This window comes from Nasonia vitripennis, chromosome 3 (genome assembly GCF_009193385.2).
Source record: "Nasonia vitripennis strain AsymCx chromosome 3, Nvit_psr_1.1, whole genome shotgun sequence".
Classification (NCBI taxonomy): Eukaryota; Metazoa; Arthropoda; class Insecta; order Hymenoptera; family Pteromalidae; genus Nasonia; species Nasonia vitripennis.
In genome coordinates, this window is record NC_045759.1 from 16,798,463 (window position 1) to 16,824,268 (window position 25,806).

Consider the following 25,806-nt stretch of genomic DNA (forward strand, 5'->3'; position numbering starts at 1 on the left):
TTATTTTCATGTTTATTAAAATAAGAGAAAGAGGAAGATAAAGCTAGTACTCACAGTAATGTCGCAATCAACACCGGTATAACCGGATCTGCAGAGGCACGTGTAGTTGTTGAATCCTGGCTCGTCTTTGCACATGGCTCTCTCGGGACAGGTATCATTTTTGCAGTCGGACTTCTCCTCCTGACAGTTAATACCGGAATATCCGTTAGCGCACTGGCACCTGTAGCCTTGTGGCAAGTCGATGCAGGTAGCACCGTTGTAACAAGGCTGCGAGGAGCACTCGTCGATGTCGATTTCACAACGTTTTCCGGAGAATCCGGCAGGGCAGAAGCACTGAACTCCGTGACCCATGGGTACGCATAAGCCACCGTGTTGGCAGATGTTATCGGTGCACTGGACGGGTTTGCACTCTTCACGGCCAACTGCGCCGGGTTTATCGGTGTACATGTTGGTCGGGCACTCGTTGCAGGTGGTGGCGCCGTGCTGAGGTTGGAAGAAGTCCTTGGGACACTGGGCGCATGGGGCGAGTCCGGTATCGGAGTACATTCCTGGGGAACACTTGGCCTGACATCTGTCTTTGCCTGGAGCTGCTGGTTGGTAGGTGAACGTGCCAGCTGGGCAAGTTTGGCAGTCCTTGAAGCCACCGATTGGTGGTTCGCCACTGTAGCTGTTTCTTGGACATTCCAGACAGGGTACGAGACCTGTGGGTGAGTATGTTCCGTAACCGCAAACAGGGATGCAGTCATCGATGCTCTTGGAGCCCTCTTCTTTGGTGTAGGTTCCGAAGGGACAACGCAAGCAGGAACCTTGGCGGTCGCTGTTTTGGTAGAAGCCTTTGGGACAGGACGTACACTGCTTTTGCTTCTCACCAGCGAATGTTCCTGCCGGACAGTGCACTGAAACGATTCGAATAGGAAATTAAGATATGTCTTTATAGAATATTAAATAACCATATTAGTTGCAACCGATTTGAACTTACAGCATCGTGGAACGTCGTTTGTGTCCATGTTTAATACTTCGCCAATGCTACACGTGAATCCACGTGAGATGGATGACTTGAGCGCTCGGAGTGGAGGACACTGGTTACCGATAGCCGAGACATTCAACAGAGGTTCAATTACAGCACTGGCATAAGGTACGGAAAGGTCGAAGATCAAGTTCAAAGTGGAGCCACAAAGGTCGTAAAGTTGTGGTTGTTTGATAGCGGGAATGATCGATAGTACGAAGTCCATCTTCAGAACGTTCTCTTCCAGAAGTGTTGGCAAGGATCTTACGAACGAGACATTCATGTGAACGTTGACAGCAGAGCAACGCTGAGTCAATATGGTGTTCAGATTCATGTAGTACTGGGACATCAGGTCTTGGTACTGTGGTAAGCATGGTCGGGAAACGGCTCCATTCGCTCGGTACGTTACCGAGGCAATCACGTGATAATCAGCTTGTTGAGTATCTACGAGTAGAAAGTAGAATGTTTGAAATAATAGCAAAATAAAAACTACTTCTATTCGAATCGAAAGAAAACTCACTTTCAGAAACGCAGTCTGGCACGACAGACGCTGGAGCCCAGTGTCTCTGCACGTCGCAAGAGAAAGTCTTCACAGGAGCGCCATCGGTAAACCTGTATCCAGCCTTACAAGTTGCAATGCACTGAAGTCCCTTGTCGTTAGGAAGGCACTTGAGTCCTCCATTTGCAGGTGGTTTCAATTCCCAATCCACGCAAGGCGTAGCTTGGACTGATACTTGGAAATGACAGTAGGCTCTGTTTCCACTGGAGTCGGTTGCGTATACGGTTACGTTTTCAAAACCTCCAATCGGAATCACAGCTCGCTCTGGCACGAAAGTGATTTTTACTGGCCCAGAGGCATCGGTAGTGTTGATTCTACGACGAGTCTCGTTGAAGTTTACGTTGTAGCTGTCCTGTCTGTCCACAAGCTCTATTACGTAACTCTGTGGGCAACTTAGTTTTGGTGGAGTTACATCTGCAAAAAGTTAAAAAAGAAAGTTAAATTTTGAATTTATAGGTAATGTAATTATATCGAGCCTGTGTACAACGAAAAACTTACCAGGTACGGTAATGTTGATTTCGCAAATGGCTACATTGCCGTCGTAATCGTAAGCAATGTATTTAACAACGGTATCTTCAAATACTCGGATTGGTGTCTTGAAACTCTGAGGTTTGACTTCGAGTCTGGCAATGCTACCACTGTTGTCAATAGCTGTAGGCTCGGTGAAGTTAACCGGAAGTAAGCCTCCATCTGGTCCCTTCTGTACCATAATAGGTTGTTGCGGACAGTTTTGGAATACCGGTGGCTCGTTGTCAACGCAAGGTGAGAATCCGTAATCGTATCCAAGAAGAGGCTCTGCAACTGGTTCGTCGCATCCCATGAGCTCGAATTTCAAGCAAGCGTTGTCCATGTAACTGACGATCCCAAGAATGACGAATCTAGCTTGGACGTATTTGGGCAGAGTGATCATTGCGAGCTCTCCGTAGTTTCCAGGATCACGCATGGTGAGATTGAAGTTCGGGAAGTAGACGACGTAGTTTTCACTCTCAGCCTGTTTGTAGAAGAATCGAATTTCGGTGGGTCTTCCCACGATGTCGTTGGTCACGACTCCCTTGACCAAAATGGCCTTGATTCTATATACGCGTCCCATGTCAACGCTGACGTAGGTGAAAGCTTCCTGTTTTCCACACCATCCGGTAACGGAGTTGAGCCTGATGTTCTTAGCTTCGTAGTTAGGTCTTTCGGAAGTTGCATTGATAGCAGAATCTGGGATCTTCCCAGAAGCCAAGCCCAAAGGTTTGACAACCTTGCACTCTGGCTCTCGGACGCAGACGATCGGTCTTGGGTTGATCAGAATGTAACCTGGTCTGGAGCATCCAAATTGAACTTCGGAGCTTTGTTCGTAACTTCTTGCAACCTGGTAGCCATCGGCTGGTCTGCCAGGGTCTTCGCAAACTGGCCCTTCACAGCGAAGGTTTCCAAAGTCCCAGACTCCGTTGGCTTGGCAACGAACCACGTTGTCATGGCGGTTGGTTTGTCCAGCCAGTTTGAAGGTGTCTTGACAGCCGAAGAAGAAGGATGATTGGTATTTCGTGTCCATGTATTGTCCATATTCAGCACCAGGAGTTGGAAGAGGCTTTCCACAATCGGCTCTTGGGCAAGCTGGTGTGGTTCCTGATAGCCAGTAGTCGGGGTAACCAGGCTTGGGGTCGTATACACATTGGCGGAAGCTGGAAGTTGCGGTATTACGAAGAGAACGTCCATTGTTGTTACACTTGAGAGTTACGTTTTGTTTGAATGGGACCAGAACGCTGGTCTCGTCAGTTCGGATGACCGATAGTCCTTCGTTTTTGTCGTCAGGTAGAGATACGCATTTGGCATCTGGAATATTTTAAAAAGTTAGTATCTGCCATAATATTTTTCGTAAGCATAGCGAAACCCTCGGATCAATAAAACTCACATTGACATTCTGGAGTTGTGCCGTTCCATGATCCAGTGGACGTGCAAAGTACGGCGGACGATCCAGCAAGAACGTATCCAAAGTCGCATTGGAATCTCACAAGATCGCCGAAGTGATATTGAGCCTGAAAGCAAAAGTAAATCATTTAATTTTAGTTTATTTTAAAAATACGCTCGTAGAGTTAAAAAAGAGAGAATCATAAAAGATTATTACCTTGGTAGCCAGAATCTTTCCATTTTCAGGAGCAGGCAGAGCAGGGCACATAACAGGAACGCAGGTCTTGTTTCTCTGATAGAGATCGCCGTCCCGTTCTCCAGTCTCGGATTTCTCGATCGCGAAACCAGCGGTTCCGTTGCCTTTGTAAAGCTCGAAGCCGGTATTGCAAGAGCACGTGAAGCTACCCGGATTGTTGATACACTTCTGATGACAGCCTCCGTTACCCATGGCGCACTCGTTGATGTCCGTACACTCGAGTCGAGTACATCCCATGATTTCCAGCTTCATGCAGGGCGCGCTAACGTAATCCTGGACGCGGAATCTGATAAATCTGGTCTCGATGGGCACGGGCAGATTGAGAACCGAGAGCGTTGCCTCGAGTATACGGAATTCGACGGGCGTACCGTCGGGATTTGTGTAATCTTTGAAAATGTCGGTTAGGTTGTCGGTGTACTGGATTCGCACGGCTGTGGTGAACGCAATGTTTCCGTCAGCACGAGCGACCACTTGTGTTCTGAAACCACGAATTATGGTGGGTGCCTTCATGTCGATCGTGACCCAGTTTGCACCAGGCTCTACGCTGTTGCCACACCAGCCGTCACCGTTGTTTAATCGGATGCCCTGTAATCACGGGAATTGCAAATATTAGCATAAGCTGCAGTCTGGCTTAATAGAGCATTTTTGAAAATCTGCGAACGAAGCTTAAGAACTTCCATGTGTATTTGAGGAAGAAAACTGGATATAATAGAAGATTGAGAAACAATATCCATACCGATTTTGTATATCCGTTCTCGGAGCTGGATACGGTGATCGACTCGTCGGGAATGCCACCGTTAATCAGACCCAGATCTCCTATCGGCCGGCATTCCATTGTCGAAGAGAAACCTGGTTTACACTTGCACGTGAATGCGCCGGGTGTGTTTATGCATTCCGTCGAGGCAAGATCGCATTGGCTCGAGGCGCATTCGTTAATATCTGCAAGAATCCAGCAATAAATTTTAGCCTTATCGATGAAAACTTCTGTATTTCAAGAATTCAAAGAGAGATAAAACGTACCTTCGCACGTGGGTACGTTCTCGAATCGCTGAGCGGTGCCGCAGCTTATAATGTTGGATCCGGATAGCTTGTAGCCCCTGTTGCACTGTACTCTAGCATCGTCGCCGAAGTAGTAGTCCTTCGAGGAGTCGACGACGAAGCCGTTTTTGATTGTAGGGATGATTGGGCACTTCGCGCCTGGAATTTAAAACGAGTGGTTAGTAAAATGTTTGATTTTGATGATGATCATTTTGATCGTTGTATAACTTACGAGAACAGACTGGAACATCGTCGGACCACGTTCCGTTGCTCATGCAAAGGATCACTGGATGACCACTTCTTACGTAGCCAGGTTCACATTCGAATCGCACGATGGTTCCGTAGCTTCTTCCTCCGCCGTTCAAGATGGTGAGGTTGGCATGAGGAGCTTCAGGAAGTGGAGGACATTGGGAAGCCAGACAAGCGGGTTTCTTCTCCCACATGCCATCAGCGAGACAAGAGATCTTCTCGGTAGGTCTGCCAGTGGGGAAGGCGAATCCGGCGTAACACTGGTAAGTGGCAACTCCTCGGTAAGTGACGTTGGAGGATCCAATGGAGAAGCCGTTGTCGATCTGCGGAACTGGACCGCAGTACACCTCTTGGCATTTGGGAATGTAGGTGATGGACCAGTTTCCACTAGGCAGACATTCGGTCGTGATTTTGGCTTTTCCAGTTGCGAACTCTTGGCCAAGTGGGCAAGAGAAGGTGACGACTGTGCCGAAGGCTGTGTCGCGGCTAGAGGCCATTGCTCCTTCACCTGGTTGCAGCGGTGGGCAATCTGGAAAGGGTTTGAGACTCAGACGTTGGTTGTTCACAATTTAGGATATCAGTCGAATGAAGGTATATAGATTCAGATCATACCAGCTGAGAAGGAAGCTTGCCATCCAGTGCTACTGTGCAGAGCGTCCGAAACAAATCTAATCAGCATCTCTCCGCTTTCAGCGGTGAGAGTAATCTTTGGTCGTGTGTTCGAGGTGAATCCGTTGCCAGAGTGCAGTCTCAGTCCGTTCATGTTAGATCCATCGTAAACCTGGTGAAAACGTCGTTAATGCAGCTAAATCTTTGAAGAGGACCGAATTACGCAGTATCTAATAGTTCGGTTAACATACCTGTACGTAATCAGTCTTGTGAACGTTGAAGTTGTCGAATTTTAGGGATAGAGGTCCTCCCTTGGGGTTCTTAACTCGGTACAAGCATTCTTGGTTGTTGGGGTAGTCGTTGAGACCATAAGAAGGCGATTGCACGGTGCCGTTGCGCGCGACGATCGTGGCCTTGCATCCCTGGGTGTAGCGAATGCTGAAGCCGCGTTTGGAATCGCCAAGGCTGGTTTTGAAGTAAAGATACAGGTTGCTACCAGTCGACATGATGACCTTCGGATTGTCATCGGAATCGCCAGTCAATCTGGCGATCGGTCGGCTCATGGGCGACTCTCCGTCTCTAATCAAGATGTAGTCGCGGTTGGTCTCCAGATCCAAATCTTCGATCTGAAATAGACGTTCAAATTATAATATCTCTCTAATATACCCACGCAAACATTCGACGTCTATAGCCGCAAGACGTAACGTAAATTAAACTCACCTCAAGCGACAAAATTCTTCCGGGCTGCGCCTGAATGATGTAGAGGCATTCCAAGCCTCCGGGATAATTCTGCGGATAACCGGGCGAAGTGAGCACCTGACCCTGGGGCGTGGCCCTGAGCATACCGCCACAGGTCTGCGGTTCCGTTTTCCAGGAGGCACGGAATCCCTTGCGCTCGACCGAGCCATCGGTGCTGAACTTGATGATCATGAAGTTCGAGGCCGAGACGAAGAGCTTGTTGCTGAGCTCCTGCTTGCCGGAGAGCGTCGCCAAGTTTACAGACTTTTCCTCGGTCCTTCCGCCCACGAGGATCTGCACGATGTCGAAGCTCTTCTCCGTTTCGAACTCCTGGAACTGCAGGAGGATGTTGTGCCCTTGTGGACCTTCCAGAGTCCACTTGCAGTTGCTCAGAGGCATGTACTTGTGTGGGTAATTCGGACTCTCGACGACGTCGCCGCTGCTCGCCCCGTAGAATTGACAGTTTTGCGGACAGTCCATCTCGTCGGAGAAATCCCCGCAGTCGTCCTGTTTGTCGCACTTGAAGGCACTGTTGATGCACTTGCCGTTCGAGCAGTGAAACGAGCCTGGAGACGAGAGAACAGCGAGGGATTAATGGGCGGGTCGTGAGGATTCGGGGAAAAGAATCGTGCGGAGATAACTCACCTGCTGGACAGGCGTTGGCACGGCACATGAAAGGAAGAAGAGACTCGCATGTCGTGAGCTCCCAAGATTGATGCTGGTCGTCCGTAACTTTGACGTCGACGCATTCACCTGATCGGGGATTCGGTTGTCTCGGCGCCCAGAAACCTACATTGACAATCGAGTGCGTTGTATTGGTGATTATTTTTTTATAAAGAGCCTTTCGGTCGTGGGAAAGGATTATTTCGAGCGTCGTGACATTCGATTTTTGTTAACATGACTCTAGTAATGCCGTCTGACAGTTTACGAAGAAGGAAATATTCTTACAGCTGAACGACTCGTAACTCCGATTAGTTCCGTTTTAAACTTTACGCAATCAACACTTCCGGCTTGTCAGATTAATCTCGACGAATTAAAATAACACCTCTTAGATACGACATATGTATATATAACTCCCAAAAAGCGATACCGCAGTCAGGCCTCATAACTATTATACAAACATTAAATAAACATTCATTAGCAGCGCGTAATTACCCGCTCCGCAGTCATACTATGACAAAGTTTCGTAACGCAAAAGTACAAGTTTCCGCCGCTAATTTTTTGTCCTTCACCGAAAGCTACACACCGCGCATGCATGTACAATAATGATTTCCCTCGGTTTCCTTTCTACCATATAGACGCGCGTCGCGATTACGCTTTTTGCGCGCCGCCCCATTATGCAAAAGGGAACCAGCCTAGCGCGTCAGACACACACACGCGTTAAGAGAAAGAGAGATGGCATCGCGTATTGTAGTGGGAAAAGTGTGTCTTCGTGCCGCGTGCGAGTTCCGCGTTTCCGCGACCTCGATATAATGTTCAACGAGCCGCTCAAGAGAGAGAGAGAGAGAGAGAGAGAGAGAGAGAGAGAGAGAGAGAGAGAGAGAGAGAGAGAGAGAGAGAGAGAGAGAGAGAGAGAGAGAGAGAGAGACTAGAAAGAAGACAGCAGACCATTGGCGAGGCTCGGCTTTGCGCGTACCGAGACGACTAATAAGGGGGGCCTGGATCGCGATTTTCTCGCGCGTCGCGTGGACTCAATTGCGCGTTTTTTTCTTTTAGAAAATTCCCGTGACTTTAGCACATCACACTCGGAGCGGACAGACGATGCGTGAATCAGCGCCGGCGATGATCGGATGATGCTCCGTTTTTTCATCCACTGTGTTACAGGTACCGTTATGCAAATGATCGTGATTCACGAGCGATGTATTTTTTTTTTTCATGCGGCTTCGTACAATTATGGGGAAAAGGAACGCCGATACGATTCGAATCCATAAAGCAGCGTTAAAAAATTTGCATCATCGATTCTAATGCACTAGCTACGAATTATGCAGTTTTAACAACTACAATAATTTCCCCCGAATATAACCGGTATTTCGCATCTCGGAGCGAGCGCTGTGTTTCACAAGGATATAAACTTTTTCCATTATATTCGCGCAAGAGTCGCTAGTTGCAAAATCCAGATGATTTCCAGTACAGAGCCGATGCATATTGCGCGAGGCTATAATAATGACCACATCGCCGCGCTCGAGCTTGTCGCGCGCGACACTTAACAACCGTTTCGTCGTTCACTGCGCGCGTATGCTTTCATTGATAAACGATACGTACACTCGATTTCGCTTTCGCGACGGAGCTGCGCCGATTTCCGTTTTCAAATAGCAGATCGTTATGCGTTGCGAAGACACGTCGACTCACTGCGGTGCAGATTACCGGAAAAAAAAGAACGCGCGCGGGAAGACGTAATTGGACGCGCGGCTACGATCTAGGAGGGTAGTAAAAAATTGAGTGGAACCGCGATGCGGATCTATATTTTCGTCGTTAGGAAATGCTGCGGGCTTTTGCATCCGATATTTTATGGTATCTCGAGGCTATAAATGCACTGTCGTCCGGCGGCGTTCTGCTGTTTTCATGTCCTCGCTTGGATGCACTTTACGGATTTTAATTAGTTTGTCTTATTTATGGTGGATTACTGTTTTTTGTACATGCCGAGGAACAAGAACCTGTTTATTTCAGCGTTCGCTGGTGAACGAGACGATGGTTTCATTGGGAAACGAGTAGGAACATTTTTGATTGAGAAGTTATTTATAGATTTTGTTATTCTGAATTTTAACAACAAGAAAGTATATTTACTGTATAAGTTAATTTAAATATTGAACGAAAAAAGACCCGTTTTTACGTAACGCAAAATTCGTATGACCTCTTTCGGTTCATAAGACGCGATACTCTCATTTAAACACCGTAATATTGCATAACACCTGCCGGTTAACATCGACGCTCCGTTTACACTCGCAAAAAAAATAATCTCAAAATACAGCACTTACCAGCATATTGCGAGACGAGCATGCCAGCCGCCGATTCCAGAGTGTTGGTCCTCAGGTCGTCCAAGGATGCCAGTCCGAGCCAGTAGCGGTCCAAGTGTCGGCCGACCATACTGGCCGACACATTGTTCTCGCCGTAGGACTCGATAACCATCAGTTCGCTGCCGTATCTGCGAGTCACCAATGGTAAGCGTCGAAATTTATAATTGTTTATCCATATTATACAAAGACGATTGAAAACAAGAAGAAGACTATCAATGACTCGACCGAGAGAGTATATGAAACAATCGCGATATCATGAATGCATTCATGTCACTTTCTATCAACGAATGATCGGCTAAACGAAAATTTATGCTACGCCCTCGAACAATAACACCTCGTCACTTTCTCGGCTCCATATTACCATTCGCGGCTAGAATCATTTCCTTCCGCACCGCCTCTTCCTCCTCCCATATATACATATACAACGCTTGAATCTCCCGCCACATTCAATTAGGCATTTATGCGTACACGTACGCGTCGCGATCCGATTCAATTTCTCCGCCGCAGAGGATATATCCCGTCTCTAGATATAATTAGCCGAGCGAAAACGTGCGAATCGCAGGCGTCTGGCAAGTTGCTCAATCTGGTGATCCCGTGAGCTCGCGATTACGGTAATAGGCGCGTAATTGGAAAGTCTTGAAGTACATAAGTTGACGAATGGATATCGGAAATAGCCGTCGCCGGGAGGCTATATGCGTATATGAGGTTCAAGAGCCTTTTGCGCGTATCGTGGGAATCCGCGGGGATGCGAATATTGTAGCCGATATACTACGTAACTTAGTCTATACATGTATATATATATATATATATATATATATACGGATGAGAGAAAGAGAGAGAAAGAGTTACGAGAAGCTGCTGGTAGCAAAAGCGCGCAATGGCCCGAGAGAGATTACCTTCTGCATAGTTCCGCTGCCTTTTCCCATGAATGCCTGATGTTGAAGAATTTGTAACAGTGGATGCCCTTCAGCTCCCATCCTGCGGAAGAAAAAGTCAGAGATGAATTTATTGAACCTCCGCTGAGATGATGCGGTGGGCGGTGAAGCTTTCAGGAAAATGAGAACGAAGGGGTACACACAGATGGCTGGGAAAATTGTACCGGAGTGATTCAGCCTTTCTTATATTATATTGCATCCGTTGTGCGTAATATCTTTGCATTTTTCACCATAATCTCTTCTTCAGAATCCGGTTATCAGCACGAATCGACTTTTGGGTCAAGTACGAGCCATATATACACGTTCTCGAGAATTATACGACCTCCCGCAGAAACGCATTCCCAAACCCCCGCGGCCTTCATCGATACGCACACACATACCGATCCACGTCTCATCGGTCTCGAGGTCAGCGCATATTATAAGCATATACACATCATATCCCTCAGATCGATCCATCCTCTCTCGCGATAATACACAGCGACACGAGCCACATCGCTATACGAAAGGCCGCCGCGAGTCTTCCCCTAAGGGACAAACGAGGCTCTGACCTCGATCGTTTCTAGTGCGCCTCTCGAGTGCGTGTCTACGTGCAGTAAACGCGCGCGCGCGGACAGAGGAAAAAGAGCTAGGCGCAGCTAAAAGAAAGAGCGAAAGCCGCGCATATATTGGGTTGATAGGTTAGCCAAGCGCGGCGCGGTCTGGAATGCATTTATATATTAGAGTCGCGGTTTTATTCAGCTCCGATGATGATGGCGATGCCCTTGCTTTCTCCTCTATGATTTGCGATTGTCGCGAGACTCTGTGTGTGGATTTATTGTATCCGAGGTATGCGGCCGTTGTGCAAAAGCGTCTCGGCGATTCTATTGTCGCGGAGTAGGAAAGAGATCGTGGTTTTAGAGCGTGTACGTGTTCAACAAGGGATGTGGTCGATCTCGGCGACTGTACTTGGATTTTTAGCCGCGTATCTATAGCTTTTTCAACGAGCGCTTGGACGAGGTATCGTTTTTCGTTCCCGCGTGCTCGTTACCGGCTAACGGTACAGCCTAACCGAGCCCATAACTATTGAACTATGAATTTTTAAGCCAAGCTGCAGCGCGTCGTATACTCAAATTTTTCAAGTGGCTGTAGTCGGTTATTGGGCAATCCCCACAGGACACACCAGCGTTGCATCAAAAACGATCCTCCGAGTCCATCCCATTCATCAGAACAATCCTCTCAGCATTCCCATGTACACATCCTCTTGATCGACGCAATACCGACGCGATAGACATCAAAGCTCGATACACGAAATCGGTTCGCCCGCGGGCCTGTACACAATAAAATCTGGGCCAGTCCCTCGATGACTCATATCTCCGATCGGTCGATCTATCTTTCACCGGCGTCAAAGTCCCGTCGCGTTATCGTAGAGCCATTGCTCCGCGGTGACAGCATCCGCGTCTGCTCTGACGTATCGCGGATACGCCGGAAACTGGGATGTGTGCAGCGCGTACGCTCTCTCTTTTCGCGCGCCGGTCTTCTTTTTCTGCGCTGATGCAGTGGCAGACGGCTTCTTTCTTTCCGCGCACGCGTGTGTGACGCGTCGCTTCTGAGAAACCGATCCGTGTCACCTGAATCTCCTTCGGAATATTATGAAGCCGAGAGGAGGAGAGAGGAGATGAGTCGCGAAGAGAGTCAAGGTGATCGACCTTTGCTCGAGTGCTGAGCCCGTGCTTTTTTCAGATTTTGCTTACGCAATTTCGATCCGTTCAGGTGTGGAGTATTGGATTGGTTTATTTTTCTTTATTTGCACGTTTTAATTAGGCAAGGTAATTAGGTAACATCTCGAATCTGTCGCTCTTTCCGTATGAGTTATATGTTTAAATTACGCAAATCAGCCGGAACAGTATAAAAAGCACTGTGCGGAATATATAAAATAAAAGAGACATTCTATTTAGAATAAAGTCTCATCCTTGGGAGGATGACTGGTTTTACGAGTCGACTCATCCTTAAATCACAGCCGCAAGAGTGTCATCCAAAAATGATAGCCGGAATTCCCGTTTACCTTCGAGCGAGCTTTGTCTCTTCTCAAACGACCAAATTTACAATTTTCATCGATAACACGATCCTCGAATCCTGACTATCCACATCATCGCACTTTTCGCGCGTCATTCAAACAACTATTCGCTGTATCACTCCCCCCAACGGAAATTCCAATTTTCCGCTCGATCCTTCGATTCTCCATCTCTCCGCAACAGCTGTTCTCGCGTCTGTATTATACATCAGCTGTAAACGAGGAAACACAGAGTAAGATCCGCACGATTGACCGGACCAGCGATTCTTCCGCGTTACAATATACACTAGACGAAAGTGTCGGGGCTGTAAGTGCATCGAACGATCCGAGCGAAGGAAAAAAAAGAAGAACGAGATCATAGGAGAAAAAAGCGCGACGTGGAAACGCGAGAAAAGATTGCGGAGAATTCGAGCATTCGTTAACGTCGTTCCACTTTTGCGCAGTGAGCCGCGTGCAATTATGTAGGTTGCCGGTTTATATCCGCAGCGGCGCGCGAGTATAAGGATCTTCTCTCGCGCTGCGGCGATGCCGTTAACCCCGCGAGTCGCGTGCATGCGCCAGCTTCCTCTCTCGTCTCTGTGTATATGGATGTATAAAGTTAGCTTCCAACTGTGCTCGGCGTGACTTATTATTTATACCGGAGGACACTCGGTGGCTGATTAATTGATTATCCCTCGTTTTGGAGTTTCTAAACGACGCGTGCGCTTTATAATTGAATCGTATAGAGATGTGATAGGTGTATAGTGCAATGCTGCATCGGTTTCATGATATGAATTATTCAGTGGGATGTATATGCGAAAGCTACAACAACTTTCTTTCAGTTTTTGCTCGCGTGTGGTTGTACTTATTTGCGTGCGGTAATGAAGCTCTTGCGATTATATCGAGCTTTGTTGCGGTACGAAGGTGAAATGTTTTGCGAGTGAGCGACTCTCATTTGAATGATTATGAGCTATCGAGCTGTGCGTTGATTGTTACTTGTTTATATACGCAAATGAGTACGATCGATCATGTGAATTGTACAATGGTATTAAATAATTTATACCATTATTAGGGCCTTACGTAACGAGCACTGCACTGGTATGAACGGAAGATTAACGAAATACAGCTCGGCAACAGGATTATTACTGATCATTTGTTTTGCTACGAAAAAAGTTCAGCCCCTGAATTTCCATCTTCATAAAATCATCTTTCCGCGTATCTAATTAAGTAACGTAATAAAACGCTAAAAAGTGCTAATCAGCCGCCGAATCTCTCCGAAAGTGAGAAGCCGCACACCGGAAGTTCAAAAGCCGAGCTCAAAAGGTGCCATGAAATTCCTCTAAATTTTTCGATTCTAGAAAGTCCTTTCATCAGACGCTGAACTTATCGAATTTTACGATGCAGCATGGAAAAAAGGTCTCGCTGCCTTTCTCCTCCATCCACATATACACCTGACGTCTACAATGTGTGCTCTCTCTCTCTCTCTCTTTCGGACAAGACAGGCGTCGACATCGAGCTATATGGAGAAGACTGTGAAAACCAGCGGCTGGAACGAGAAAAGCCGGCATCTTTGTCGAACCCGAAATTTTTCGGCTGCATAGCTCGTGTGTAGAGATACGTTGCGCGCGGCAGGTATAGAGAAATCAAACAACACACGGGAGGGTATTATACACTCCGGCGGAGCAATTTATGCTTTGGATGGGAGGGAGCATTGGACTCGTACCGGCGCCTCAGTTTTTCCAGAGAGCGACGATCGTGGGTATATAAGAGGGAAAGATACGCAGGGGGGCGTATACAATGGGCTTTGGTTGTATACTCACCGTTCGGGCAGGTAAAGACGCTCGTGGCTGGGACCTGTAACAGACAAGATGAAATACGTTAGCCTTGATAGATGCAGCTTCTTTTATAGCTTCTTGTTTATGTGATGCCTGTGTGCGCGTGTGTGAGATTGAGCAGCTTTTTTCTTCGACTCTTCTCTCGGCGTAATCGGTATTTTATTCATGCCCGAGACATTTTTTTCGGAGCTGCAGGTGGCTATCGTGAGAGGAAAAATTGTGTAATCGCCTTAAATACGATTTTCGTCGCCGATTACGTGGGCTGGTGTATAATGGATCGGTGAGGCAATACTTTTTAACGTCGCTGCGTGCGGGAGATCAAAAAACTGCGATTGTGGGCTTCGGGGAAAAGTGTAGGTTGTGCTCGAGTGTGTGCGGTGTTTACGTTGGAAAATTTGTAGGAATATAGAATATTTGGTGAAAGGTTCGTACAAATTCGAGTGGTATATTAGCAGCGGAAGTAATTAATTATGAGAATTTTATTCGACCAGTTGTTGTACCAGGAATAATAACTAATGAGCTTGTAAAATATTTTGTAGATTCAGTGTTAATTACATTTAAAAATGTATAAAAAAGTGTGTTAATTTGAATCAGAAATCGTTTGCTCGGTACTTGACAATACGGATATTACTCTAATAAAAACACTCACTCCAGCTATTATACAAGTATATCCGCGGACATGTTTTCTGGTCATTAAATTAAATAAACGTCGTATACATAGTGAAAGCTCATTACTACAAACAAATAATATACATTTAATATCAATTAACGTCTCACTAACTTTCTGCCAAAGTCCCTGTACCCTATCAATCCCGAAATTAATATACAGTTATAAAAAAGCTGAGAACAGTTATATCCATCGACGCGGAGATCAAAGCGGTGGAAGTAAGTTTATAGAGTTTACTGAACTCGCCGATCAAGTTTTCCTGACTCTTTTCTATTCGTCTAACACGTTATTACCCGTGAGTCACCTGTTTTCAGGCTACAGCAATAACGAGTAGGTATACAAGTATTTTACGACATTTTTTTTCTTCACTCGTTCGCGCAAAAAGGAAGCGTTTCTTACAATAAACTGAAATGCAATCCTTTTTTCTGACATTTGCCGTATAGCAGTGCGATCCTATACAGAAATTCAACAAATTCAAAAGCGAGCCCGCCCATCTCTCTCACGAGCTGCGCATCCTCGTCACGTGAATTGAAAGAAAACGAGCATTACAGCATCGACGCGTCCCACGGCATCAGAGCATCGTCGCACAACAATGCGTGCGACTCCTCAAAACCACACACGTAACTTCCTCGGATCAGAAGCGTAACGAACAGGAGACCCCCGGATGCATTATATATTTCGCGGAGAGTATTTCTCGTCGCGAGCTTCGGTTCTCTCGGTGGTCACGCCACTTTCACGCACTCTTGCGCTGACAATAGGCTTTACTTACGTACGTTTCTATACTCTCGCGCGTTTTACCGAATATTCTGTCGAGAGACTCTTTTGAGCGAGGGAATCGCGTGCGATTAGTCAGACTTTATGCAGCGCGGTGTGTCGCGGCTTTCTCCTGCGGTTCACCGGTCCGATAATGTCGGGTGATATAACGCGTCCGCGGAACTTACAGATACGCGGCTTCTTTATGGATATGTTTGCGAGTCTATGGGTGTATTGATAGTTTATTTTGTTATTGCTGGTATACCCGATGCGAGAGGTTATGTAAAACGCGATGTGCATTTTTTTAGGTGTTTGTGTGCGTTGCTAAGAGGTCGTAAGGTTATACACGCCGCTGGTATAATCTTCGGCGACAAAAGAGAGATTTATTGGCTTGTGTAATTGTCCGTGTTTCATTGTTGATTGCTGCCGCGAATAAGGAAGTTTAATGCTCCGAAGCCTATATGCATATCTATTATTCGAAGCTTGTTTACCAATGATTTGTGGTAAGTACAGCGAAAACCGAACCTATAACGTGTTCGGTTGCGCAAAAGCAAAATGCGTGTATTTTTGTGTTTGCAGCGCTGCCATTGTGAGACTTATTTTTCTAAGTTTCGACGTATGGTAATACGCAGGAGATATGAATAGACAACTAAATTTGTGATTCCAGTACATCAGATCGATGTGTTTCAGGCAAGTAAACACCGTCAAATTCGATATTGAGTAACGCGTTGCCGCAATCAAGCCGTACACGCGCAAATTTATGCGCCTCGTTGCGGTTGAGATTCCAGGCATATCTATTGCACCCGACGAACTTCATCATTATACCGATTTCCCGTCGAAAAACTCCTATTCGCACATAATAAAGACACACGTGTGCGCTCAATCGCACATTCCCAATAATCTCCGCGGAATAATTGCAAATTGAAAACGGCGAAACGTTACTCATACCACATATACGGAAAACCGTTCGATAATAAAGCAACACTGCGATACCATATTATCATCTCGTTAGCACTTATCAGCCAGTCGATCTGCCCGCAACGGCTCTCAAGATCAAGAGTCACACCGGCTCCTCTCGAAGCAGCTTTCCAAAAAGCAACAAAATAACGTCCCATACCAGTTCGTCGTCTAATAGCCTCGACTAGCCCGAGATTTCTCTCGACGCGAAAGAGACTTCCCGTCGTTTCTCATTAAAACCCGCGCAGATCTAGCCGTAAACCCGTGCGGTGAATGGCTGCACATATCGCGCTGAATGAAACGCGAACGTGACTTTGCAATAGCCGCGCAAAAAAGAATCCATAGAGCTACGCGCCCAAACGGACACATTCCAGTGACGCGTTTTCCAGCGCTATGCGCGAGCTGCACACTTGTTATAGACGCGCGTCGAGTGGCCGCGGAAAGACCGAGTGAAAGTGTACAAAGATTGCACCCTGGCGGTCCGGCGGCGGGTCGAGATTTTTCGAGCTGTATGCGTACGTGTGCGAGAGGTGAAATGTTCTTCGATCTCTGTGTGTGCGCGCGGTTTTCGATGCTTGTTATGCGACGAATATCGGCATTGTTGCGTATGGGCTTGTGTAAGGAAAGTTCCCGGAGTGCAGCATTTTTTTTGTAATTTATTCAGAGTGTTGATTGGTACGTGCGTGTGGCTTAGGCTAATGCGCTGTTCTCTAGAGAGTATAGGAGAGGTCGAAGGCACGCACGGTTGGATAACGACGGAGAGGGAGAGAAATGCGTTATCGATGCTTTTAATTTTCAAAGTCGTTGATCCTCGTTACGTTACATCCTCAGAATTACGATAAATTCACACCAGGCACGCATTCGGCTATTCGAAATGACTTAATATAAATAACCTTGAATAATAAATTATTCGGACTCGAGATCACACCGCGCGATAATCTCTCTCATCCCCGTATCAGGCAATTACAATAGAATCCACTCCAAAAGCCGCTTCGGTGCACCTCCAACCCGCATTGTGCTCTCAGATGGATTCACAGCGATAAACGCACAGCTCGTATAACCAAAGTCATCTTTTACCGAGAAGATCAGCTTTGCTACAATCTAATAGTACATACAAAACCCTCTAAAAGAAAAGCCACTCCCTTTCCCCGAGCAAAAATCTTCCGCGACACCTCACTGTCAAGTCAAAACCGCTCGCTCATCCCGCAGTCAGTCCGCAGCGCGTATTCGGAGCCACGTCCACTCCTCCTTCGCTCGGCTCGTAAATGACATAACGGGTTATCGCATTCCGTCGAGGAGCGGCAGACGTTATACGCATTCCTTCGTCCGATCCTTCCTCCGCGTTTATACGAGCTTTTCTATTACACGCGCACACAAATCCTTGCGAGACTAATTTACGAGTTAGGCACCCATGGGGGTATGCTTGCAGGTAGTGTAGCCGCAAATGCGTTTCGTTTGTCGCGCGAGCGATTGTTTTAACGCGCTTTTCGTGTTCGCGGACGCGGAATTCCCTATGTGCGTGTCTTGAAAGGGATAGAGCCGGTTGGCTGGCTTTCTGTGCTTGCGAATGTTTGTATACAGTTCAGAGTCGTAAAGATATGGGCTTTTAATGTAATTCGAAGTGTTGGCGAGACACATTATTCTATTTGTTTTGCAATGAACCGTTTATCTAGCTCTTTTGCAATTAAACGCGAGACTCAATTCGCGCTGCTCCGGTTCCATTTTGTGGATTTACACATGATTCGTGCAATTGTTTTGGTCACAAATGCGCTCGCAATTGTGAAAAGCGCAATTTTACCTGTCGCTACTTAAGCGAGCCCGAAGTAAATCACATCAATCATATTCTCGCGTCTAGAGGTTGGCGGGAAGAGCCGCGTATGCCCGGGAAATTAGAAACGTCATTTGGCGAAACAACTTAATTAGCGCGAGATTTTTATGCGGAAATGATGATTTAGTTCTTCTCCCTCTGACGCTACTACAAATTATTAATAGATTTCTTTGCATTATCCCGGCGTGAAACTACTGAGAAACTTTTTCGAATAATGCTTCGCGTATCTGCTGATTAACAAGCTTCGAACTTCGATGTGCGCAGTCATACATCAAGAATGTGCACATAAGGTAACCACAAGTTACACTTCGAAAATACCATACTCGCAACGACGCGAGTCCATAGCGGAAAATCGCTACCGATTAAACTCCTTTCGCGCGTGCAAACGAGTTCGCCGATCTAATAAGCGCAGTGCGCAAAAGTATCGATTCCAATTTCCGCGAACTCAGCGAACAACAACACCACAGCCGCGCGCACAGATGCGTTATTGCCACCACCTCTCGGCCATGGGTGCGTGAGCTCGCGCAGAATGCACTTTCACCGCTATAAGGCTAGGCCGCGCCGATCGGCCATTTCGCAGATGCCTATCTCGCGACCTAAGCCTTTCCAAGTCTCCGAGACTGTATGTGCTCGCCTTGAGACGCTGCTGCTTGTGTTATAGCGATATACGAGTAAACGAGTGTTTTCTATTTTTTTTTTTGGGTACTTTTTTGGAGTGTAGGTTAACGAGCGGTACTTCTTGCCGGAGATTTTCAATGATTTTTACGTAATCGAGAAGCAGGTGCGCGCGCACGTTCTCCGACTTGATCGTATACGTATATTGTAATTATATGCGCGAAAGTATTTTTCGTGAATGTATCTGGTTCTCGAAAATGAAATCACTTAATCATAATACACTTTTCTAAAAACGTGCGAATTTCCTCGCCATTCAAACCAGTTTATAATTACTACACATATGCACACGCGAGATGTCAAGTTTTTCAGTATAGAAAGGAACCGCGGGTCTGCTTGTTTTTTTCCTGGATTTATTCTTTACACACGCACGTTTGAGCGAATTGTGTGCAGAAGCTGTGAGAAGTGCTAATTTCGCCTGAGCACATGATGGCGCTATCGCTCCGTAACTGAATTATATACCGTACTGTTTTTATATGTAAGGCAAACTAACGGTTTTACGCCGCTTTCAAAAGAGCCTCGATATAGACTGCTAAACGCTATATCCACCGCGAGCGTTTGATATTTTCCCTGAAAATTCAAAGCATGCAATCACAGCACGTTTAATCAATTAAGTCAACGCAAACAAAATCGAAGCGTCAAATTAAGAGATGTCTGATGCCGGAGATGGTTTATTACGGTAACGACTGTAAACTTAATGTTCGGTATCGCGAGTTTACGGTAGTTTTCTTCTTTTCTGCGTTCGACTGCGAAAAAAATACGAACTTTTCGGTCTACTAACTTCTCATGAAATCTCATGAATTTTTCTCGAACCATAAGTAAGCTGGCCGAATGGTTTACGATCGACGTGTGCAAACAAATAACAATTTTAAGTTCCAGTTAGGACTTTCGGCATTTAAGAAAGGCATTATACGATCGGCAGCCCGAGAAACAATGGCAAAACACAATGACAACGATATCCAAGGCGCTAATTGAAAGAAAATGATAACTTGTTTACTCATAAGTATATCGCATTGTGTACACTTTCTACTCCGTCCATGGTTGACTATTCAAACTTAAAAAGCCATCTCGCGCCCGCAGGCTAATAACGAAAGTGACAGAGAGAGAATAAGCGATGCGGGGACAACCTACGCGCCTGCATCGGCGGGGACGCAAATTATTCGCCGAGGCATTGTTCTCCTCGGACGACTGGCTCGTCTAATTGCAGCCTCGGCCCGCCACCTACATCGACCGAACGGAACTCCGTCTCCTACTCGTTGCGAAAGCCGCTGTGAGTCAGGGATGTCGACGATCTGCGCTTCGATCAACCGATCTCCGATCCGATTTCCTTGCGCAATGTCGCGCGGTAAAACGCAGTTACGCGCTTAAATTATTTAACGCAGCGCTTCCGGTCTCGCCGCTGGCTGCAAATTAAAAATAAACTCCGCGAGAGAGTTGCACAATCGCGATCGGTTATCCGTTTGTTCGCGCTCGGTGTTGTCCGCGTCGAAAGTATATATTCTCGAGCGCGCAAGAAGAGCAGAATAAGAGCGGGGAATGCGTACTCCCCGTTGGACTGGCGAAGAAAACGCGAGTAAAAAATAGCGAAAACCTGTTTCGAGAGAGGCTGAATGCCGGTTGGGCAAGCTCTCTCGCCGCCGCGCGCGGCGGTTATGAGAGTGCGAACGCGCTCCGGGGCAGCTTATACTGCTGCTGCTGCATTCGTGGGTTTATATGTAGACGTGTTTGTGTGTGTGTGTGGGCATTAAAGCGCTGGAGTATGTACATGCGAGAGAGGTAACTCACCTGAGACTCCGTTAGTCGAAGATGGCACAAGAGGACGGCGAGCCAAACAGCCGCCGATTTCCTTATCAGCATTTTCTGTAAAGAGAGAAGAGTAGTTTTTAGCATTCATGTATATTCTGTGGATTTTTTTTTTTTCGTTATTTGATAATATTCACAACACGCATAAAACCGCGCTTAGATTTATGGTGATTATCGATGATTATCTTTTAGTGTAGCTCTTCATAACGTTAATTATTTGAGAAAGCCTCTTCCCGTGATTTATGAATCGGTTTAGAAAAAAACTTATAGGTTAATTATCTCTGAAACGGCCTTATTTTGAGATTTTCTTTTGATTTCTTCTGCGAGCTGCACACGTGCACGGAATAAAAATGCCACATCATCTTACATGAGAAAGTGAAGTCTCACAAAATCTCGTTTAAAAAGGCTGCGTCATAATCGTATGCATGAGAAAACGAAATTCTATCATCATTTTTGGGTGAAAGATAGATTTTCATAGCCGTGGACATGTGGACCGTGATTCATTCAAACTCACTGAGGTTCTAGCCAGTCAAGATATAGGTGGCACATAAGGGCTTTCTTTTCCCGCATGATAATTCACGCACGGAATGTATATATAGGGGTATATTACTAATGCGAAAACTGACTTTTGTTGGGCTTGCTTGGGCCGCTCATTGCTATAACTGAGTTGATAATTTCTGAATCGAATATGTAGTGCACTTTAGTTTCACTCGAATCATCCTCACAAAAATCAATGGAGAGGAAGAAAGAAAAAATGTAACGCGCACTATGCTTTGCGTATACAGAAGCTATTGCACTAAAACAGTTATAAATAGACGCATCACTGCGAGCTCTATTTCTTTGTTTTCTCGTTCGCGCGTCTATGTATACACAGCCAACGCAGACAATTCGCTGCACAGTCTGAGAATTTTCTCCGAGACAATAGATGACATAATTAAAGGTAACGGCCTTTAGTCAAAGCGTAGCTCGTTAGCTCATTCCCTTGTACTGTGAGTAAGCGTAACGCGCAAAGAGATCCCATTCACACCGAGAAGCGTGAGAGTATCTTTGCCTCTCGATTTACCGGCTCGAGACACTTGCATATCTAAGCAGCGCTTCATTGTCCGCGGAGGTATAAGTGCGCGCGTCGTTCGATGATCGATGAGCATTCGATTCTTATCTGTACAATTTTACGTTAATGGAAAACTTTAGTATGAATATGCAGTTGTTTACCAAAGTGAGTGCGTGAGGAACGATAAGATTATCTCCTGCAAATAAACTTTCGCACTTTTTATCGTCCACCAACGAGTTCGATGCTCCGAAAAACATCAACTCCCGCAAAGAAAATTGATAACTTCATTCTGAGCGCAATAAGTTACACTGTCAAAAATCGCGCAACGCGAATGAATCATCATCAGCGGCGCAAACTACCGCGACGAATTCGCTCGCAATACATTTATGCGGGCAAAAAACCAAGTACACGCGCTCGGTTCCCATGCACCGGCGTCGAAAACTCTTCCCTGCCTATGCGATTCTAATTGCAAGCGCGCAGCTGACGTAAGACGAGTCATGTCTATATGCATCGAGTGCAGTAGCATGGAAAGAGAAGTATCCGAATTCCAAGTTGCGCTGCAGTCGCGTGAAAAAAGGAAAGCGCGCAGGTGCTTGTTACGCGCCTTTATTAAGTCTATATACGAGCTGCGCACACGTGGCGTGTAGTTTCTCTAGTTGTGTGTTGTACGTCGAGGTGTGAAGAAATTCATGCCTACTGGATTATTTAATATTCGGTTTTTTTTTCGATCTCGCGAGGATGTGTCGTTTAGAGGTATGTATACGGTTAATTCGTCGACGCCTGTGATACGCCTGATTTATACATTGGAAACCAGTTTCTTTGCCGGCGAGAATGTCGCTTGGAAAAAGCCCGGTTTTTTTCGCCAGGCGAATTCTTTCGACATGGATCGTACGCTACTAATGCCTATAAGCTGTCCTCAGGGTTATTTATAACTATCGGCGGGAGATTTTCAGATATAAGATCGAAATGGTAAGCCTTCGTCGTCGATTTCACAACGAAGGATTTTTTCATCCCAGCGATTTCACAACACTAGCGAAAAAAATATCGCAGCACCGCTTGCAAAGATCGACCGCATGCGCTCATTTTTCCAAGCATGAGAAAAAAAAAACTGAACATTCGAAGAATCTTATCGGCGATCGCTCGAAATAATTGACCGCATGCGCGTCCTCTAAATGTACATTTACTTCTCCAATACGCGATTTTCATTAGATCGGAATACATCAGCCGCAGCGCATTCTCGTTCCAGCCGAACGAGATCTCCTCGCGCGAATTTCGCCCAGCCCAGCTCTCGTTATTAGAGTATACAACCGATACACCGCTCCAACTCTCTCGTCCTCGAAAAAAAAATCGCGCTTGTCTCGAGATAAACCATCCGCGTCGAGACGAGAAGTTTCTCTCCGTACACGCACGAACATCGTTGGGGAAAATTCAGAAAGCGAGTCAGTACACGCTATAGCTGCAGCCTAAAAAAGAAATGGAACCGATTTATAATCGCGGGCCGTCGTAGCCAGCTATGCGCGACGCGAGAACCGTTACACCTGCAGCAGTAGTGCTATCTATATACACACGCGCTGAGATTATAACAGCGCGCGTGCAAATGGGCGCAATTATCGCGAGGAGTATACGCGGCGTTCAAGGTGAGCGCGTTCGCGAGGGGATCGTACGCGTGCGATTTAAATGCCATTAGGAGTGTTGAACCTATCGCGAAGTGCTGCTATGGTGTATAGTAGTGTAGGACGATTTTTTTTAAATTCAGTTTTAGCAGCTTATATGGTATGTACAGTATACGAAGTGCATTCAAACGTAACTGTTTTGTCACTCGAGCATCCCAGTCTCACTCGCGCGATGACCAGCAAAATAATCCAGAAGCGTCTCAATCCACACCGAGAACGTCGACGACGGCAGAAGAGTGAAGACATTAACCCAAATGAAGCGTATACACGCCAATTTTCGCGAGCAAATTGACTCATCGCTCGTCGACCTACATTTTTCCGTCAAACTGTCTTGCGCAGTCCTCGAGGATAATACACCTGTACGACGATCGTCCGATTGAGAATATAATATCGCAGTCAGCAGCACTAATTAATTAGCCGCGCGTATACGCTTATCCACACCTCCGATCGCTGTACAATAAGATCTGCAGTCTCATGTGATTCGCTCCAGTTGCCGGAGCATGTAAGAGAGGACACAATGCGTGCGCGAGGATGACGCCGGATTGCATAAACATGACTGTAACGCCTGTGCTAACGGTGTGAGAGCCGCGCGCACGGGGATGTGTTGCTAATTCCATCAGCTAACTGAACTTTTCATACGCGACTTTATTGAAATCGGCGGTGACGAGTGTGGGGAATTTAATTATTATGTGTGTGAGAGGTGGTGCTCCTATCGTTTGTTCGTAATAGTTTAATGCGCGGTGCGGTGAGGGTAATTATTGTTGCTCGGATTTAACGTTGATGAAGAGTCTATTTTTAGAAACAATCATTTATGCCAAGCGATAAAAGTGTCGCGTTACGCGGTCGTTCACTCGTAGCAGCGGGTCATTTACACGGTACTTGTTTTGAGGATTAGCATAATTCCAAATCACCGCACTATAGGTTCCATCCTGACAACCCTCTGATATAAATCATCTTTTGTATACCTGCATCTTTCAAAACGAACCACCGCATGTCTGATAATCTTCCATTCGCGAAAGAGCCTAATAGCACCTTACAGGTCTCTCTCTCTCTCTCTCTCTCACAGTTTAGAAAACTCTCTCGTCGTCGCGCGCGGCAATTACGAATTCAGGGTCAACAGCAGCAGACGTACGGTATATACGCGTTCGCGCATCTTTCGCACCTTTCTAAAAGCCTCTCTCTCTCTCTTCTTAGCGTACACATCTACCCAAGGCGTCGAAGCGCGACAATCAAAAGTACCAACCTTAGATGCCGCATTGCTTACACGTACAATACTTGTAGCTACTGTAAAAGTGGCGCAACTGCAGCTGCATGACCGTCGCCGTGAGGGAAACCGGTACACCGATGTGTTTTCCTTCTTATTGCACCGCGCGTGCGTTGGGCGTTTTCGGTCAGCGTTTTACAGAGGCGTGTTCTATTGCTTTTAACTGGATCGCGACGTGCATGTGCGTGTGAAGCTCGTTTGATGGCTTGAGGAAGCGAGAGAAATCGATTTTATTTCAGGCGCCGTTTGTTTTTGCACGTGTTAGGATAAGCTATGGGACGAGTGTAGTGAATTGTTTAATTATACCAGGTGTGCGGGTAGAAAGCTACTTGGCTCTCTCGTCAGAATTTATTTGTCGGTTTATCGGGGTAGCCGAGAGGAATGAATAGGATTTTCTTTATGGAAATCGTAAACATGTGTAGCTGTGACGGTGATTCGGGGAACAACAGAAATTACTGTACCAATGGTGGAAATATGGTTCGGTTCGAGAGCGTTGCTGTTAACGACTGTCTTACAGTTAGTGGAATATTTTTCGAGGAAATAAGTGCAGAGGAAACACCTCTGGGGATGTTTCTATAATTGGCCTTTTCAAAATCTCGACTCCGCATATTCCCAAGAAACTCGGCTGTATAGCGTTTGAAAAAATAATCGCGTTTCTCCATGGGATTTGCAAAGAAATTAATAGTTTATGTTAATGCAGGGAGTTTCTGTTTAGGATTAGCATGCGCAAGGCAGACATCAACTTTGAACCAAATACATTCGCAGACTTCATTACTATTTCGGACTCGAACGTAGACGTATATTCACCTATGAGAAAATCTGTTATTTAGTCGCTGGAAAGCTTTCAGGTGAGAAAGTGCGTGAGTGTATACGAAGCGCATTTAAATTTTTTCCGTTTAAAGAGACCAAACGCGCTCGCATGTAGTTAAGGATTCGAATCACAAAGTCGGCGTCGACATTGATGCATCGTTTCT

General features: G+C 46.2%; 1 protein-coding gene across 2 annotated transcripts in view; it reads right to left on the reverse strand.

Annotated features, from left to right (window-relative positions):
- LOC100122612 (sushi, von Willebrand factor type A, EGF and pentraxin domain-containing protein 1) overlaps nucleotides 1–25,806 on the reverse strand; it is a 44,311-nt gene that overhangs the window by 7,913 nt on the left and 10,592 nt on the right. For both annotated transcript variants that reach the window (XM_031927973.2, XM_031927972.2), the window contains exons 2-18: nucleotides 20,827–20,901; nucleotides 14,150–14,183; nucleotides 10,262–10,343; nucleotides 9,327–9,493; nucleotides 6,997–7,140; nucleotides 6,334–6,917; nucleotides 5,865–6,239; nucleotides 5,617–5,785; nucleotides 4,988–5,533; nucleotides 4,738–4,914; nucleotides 4,454–4,656; nucleotides 3,679–4,302; nucleotides 3,466–3,589; nucleotides 2,064–3,386; nucleotides 1,527–1,979; nucleotides 980–1,450; nucleotides 55–896 (exon numbers count right to left, since the gene is read on the reverse strand). In XM_031927973.2, coding sequence (XP_031783833.1) covers nucleotides 55–896; nucleotides 980–1,450; nucleotides 1,527–1,979; nucleotides 2,064–3,386; nucleotides 3,466–3,589; nucleotides 3,679–4,302; nucleotides 4,454–4,656; nucleotides 4,738–4,914; nucleotides 4,988–5,533; nucleotides 5,617–5,785; nucleotides 5,865–6,239; nucleotides 6,334–6,917; nucleotides 6,997–7,140; nucleotides 9,327–9,493; nucleotides 10,262–10,343; nucleotides 14,150–14,183; nucleotides 20,827–20,898 — 6,390 coding nt within the window. In that variant the 5' untranslated portion in view covers nucleotides 20,899–20,901. The remainder of the gene's footprint in view (nucleotides 1–54; nucleotides 897–979; nucleotides 1,451–1,526; nucleotides 1,980–2,063; nucleotides 3,387–3,465; nucleotides 3,590–3,678; nucleotides 4,303–4,453; nucleotides 4,657–4,737; nucleotides 4,915–4,987; nucleotides 5,534–5,616; nucleotides 5,786–5,864; nucleotides 6,240–6,333; nucleotides 6,918–6,996; nucleotides 7,141–9,326; nucleotides 9,494–10,261; nucleotides 10,344–14,149; nucleotides 14,184–20,826; nucleotides 20,902–25,806) is intronic.